This window comes from Diprion similis, chromosome 1, assembly GCF_021155765.1.
Source record: "Diprion similis isolate iyDipSimi1 chromosome 1, iyDipSimi1.1, whole genome shotgun sequence".
Lineage (NCBI taxonomy): Eukaryota > Metazoa > Arthropoda > Insecta > Hymenoptera > Diprionidae > Diprion > Diprion similis.
Window position 1 is genome coordinate 11655961 of NC_060105.1, and position 2770 is coordinate 11658730.

Genomic DNA, 2770 nt, shown 5'->3' on the forward strand with positions numbered 1-2770 from the left:
ATGATTGTGCGAGTTTTATTGTTTTAGCAAGTTCATTAAGAATAGAGAAAAAAATAAGTCGACGGTGCTGTTGGGCAACGTAGTTTCATATTAAAAAGAAATCGGTTAAAAAACGCAACAACACCGTGTTGCTAAATTAGTTGCTGCAGCCAGGAGACGCAGTTAGATTTACAAACTTGACTAAGATGTTGGCACAAGATTTTAGTATCATATAAAATATCATTTGAAAAACACACCCCGCTTTTGAAAGATCCTGCTACTAACGATTCCTTTACTTTACAATACATTTCAAAGTATTGAAAAAAATTGTTCTTGGAACAGTTGCAAGAGTGTCGAAAGCAATAACTAATTTTTCAATCGATTACATTGAGGTAAATAAAAATAAACAACAAATACTGATTATATGGAATTGATACAATGAGATTTAGAGGTAGAAGCAGAAGCGATGTAGTCCTTAGTGATTGGACACAGCTGAGCTGCTGTTTCAAATTACCGGAGTGGATAACGCAGAACTATGAATGTCAGAACTAAAAGTATTTATATCGTATTTTATAGTCATTGTATGGATTTTTTGTACTTACTAAATGACAAAAGGGTAGTTACAGTCCGACCCGTCACGAAGAACGCTTCCCTAGTTTCTCGATCGCACATGTGTCCCACACTGATTCAACCTCAAAGCTGCAATTATTCATGTGCGAACCTCTTAATAAGTGCGCCCAGTCCACAAGAAAAGAAAGCGAGAGACAGAGACAGTTTGTGAGTGAGGAGCACACGCATGGTGGGGGTTTTGGAATGTGAGAAAACACTCTTTCCCTCAGGGGCTTTGGCGTCCTTATTGATAGGTCAGACTGTACCATGTAAGGTTGATATGTATAAACGTATATTGTAAGAATATATAAGAATAATTTATTTAAGTTTCAATACGCTAACTCACATTCATCTCTAATTCGAATAAGGTGTTACTAATTCTGTGCTCCGCAATAGCACGGGATCGATCATCGAATTTGCGTAGTTTCGCCGCAATATAGTCACCAAAGAGACTGCATTCGTCTTTCGGCTGCTCAGATCCTGCAGGTACTTGTCGCAGGTAACCCAACACCTCTGTATTTCTTTGGTCTGGGTCGACGTTATTTCTTTTTAGTACTCGGGTTCTCAGAGTACTGAGCTCTGGTTTTTCAGTGTCGTTTGATCCTTCTTCTGCATCTGATGTCCGAAAATTTCCAGCTTCTTCTATGATCTCTTCACTTTTGAACTGGTTTCCTGTGTTGCTGCTGTTATGGAGACTTTCGTTGTCAAAATGCTCTGTTGGTATTCCATCACGCACGTTTTGCAAATTCTAGAAACACATCAAGAATAAAAATAATTAATTGTCAGCCTATTATTTATGCATTTTGTTGGAGTTAGTCTATATGATTTGCAAAACTTTTTCATAGTTCTTCAAACTTGTCAGGTGTTTGAATATCTATTTCAACATGTTCAAATGCAATCTAATCCAGAAAATGGAATGGAAGTTTTAAGAATACTATGAATTTCTCAAACTATCAATGAACAGCGGTGCTCAGTGGAAATGATTTTCATAATTGAATGTTCCAGTTCAATACTGTCTTAATGTCCGGAGCGAATGCTGATTACAATACGAGAGATACGAGAGGAATTGACAAGATACTGTAGTCATACTGTTATGGTATTTTGGCAAAACCAAATATGCTTGGATAAACGTTTATTCTATACATCTTTAGCCAAACAATATTTGAAATTGAATGAGGTTGTTATTCATTTTAAACACTTACATTTAGAGTCTTATAGGGTATATTTTTATTGTCCAGAAATTGTAGACTCGTGTAAGCGAACCATTGCGGTCGATGAATATCACTTCGCCCTACAACATTGAAGACTTTCAAATAAATGTAACTTGGAAAAACTTCTTGTTACCTTTTCCTGTTCTACAACGTTTTCTTGCTCGCGTCTTTTCACGCCTGTACGTGCTTTTGAGACTCTCTATCTTTTTTTTCAATTCTTCAGTACTCCTGCCAAATTTAACAGCAATTTCTGTCCAAGCATCTTCCTTCATCATTTTGTTATAATAAAGCGGATCACGCAGGTTCCACAGAACTTTTCTTTTACGATACTCATTTATTACTTGTAAGCATATTTCCTGGGTCCAATTCATTGCTGCAATGCAGATCAGCTAATGACATTTACCTGTATGAATATCACAATAACTTTAAATTATCTTTAGACGAGTAAGTCGACTTGATTTTTTTCAAATTTTTCCCTCACTGATATTCAATGCGTGTGGCTGAAGACGTCCAATGGTTCTAAAATTCGCGCTGGATCACATCCACGCTGCATTCCTAATTTCCTACTCCCAACGCAGTTTTGGCGTACAACCCAAGGCAGTTTGCCGTGCCTCGGATCACCGTCCACATATTATCTGCATCCTCATACTGCCAGATTCAACCTGCCTCATGCTTCATGCGTATACAAAAAGGGTACACAGTGTGTTAATTCCGTTTGGGCATTCGATAACAGTTGAAACCAGGGAGATCACAACCTGTTGTACTACGTATGCACCAAACTATCTTATATCTGGAATTCTGATAGATATAACTGTAGTTTGGTTAGTACGGTTAGTACACCTAAGTAATATGTTGTGATCAGAGAGTGGCATGCGTGACAAAGTAGCTGGCAACGTTAAAAACTCCCTAGGACAGAGGCAGAACGAATCGAAACTCAATAACGCGAAAGAGATAAAAGATTGTTGGCAGCA

The 2770-nt window shown here is 37.7% G+C and overlaps 1 protein-coding gene across 1 annotated transcript; it reads right to left on the reverse strand.

The window, feature by feature from the left end:
- Window positions 1-886: 886 nt before the first annotated feature.
- Window positions 887-2547, reverse strand: LOC124410702. Its single transcript, XM_046889289.1, has 5 exons — window positions 2392-2547; window positions 2281-2354; window positions 1933-2172; window positions 1791-1879; window positions 887-1336 (listed from the first exon to the last, which is right to left on the reverse strand). Exons 3-5 carry the CDS (start codon window positions 2168-2170, stop codon window positions 926-928), a joined length of 738 nt encoding a protein of 245 aa, XP_046745245.1. The 5' UTR covers window positions 2171-2172; window positions 2281-2354; window positions 2392-2547; the 3' UTR covers window positions 887-925.
- Between the last annotated feature and the right edge of the window lie 223 nt (window positions 2548-2770).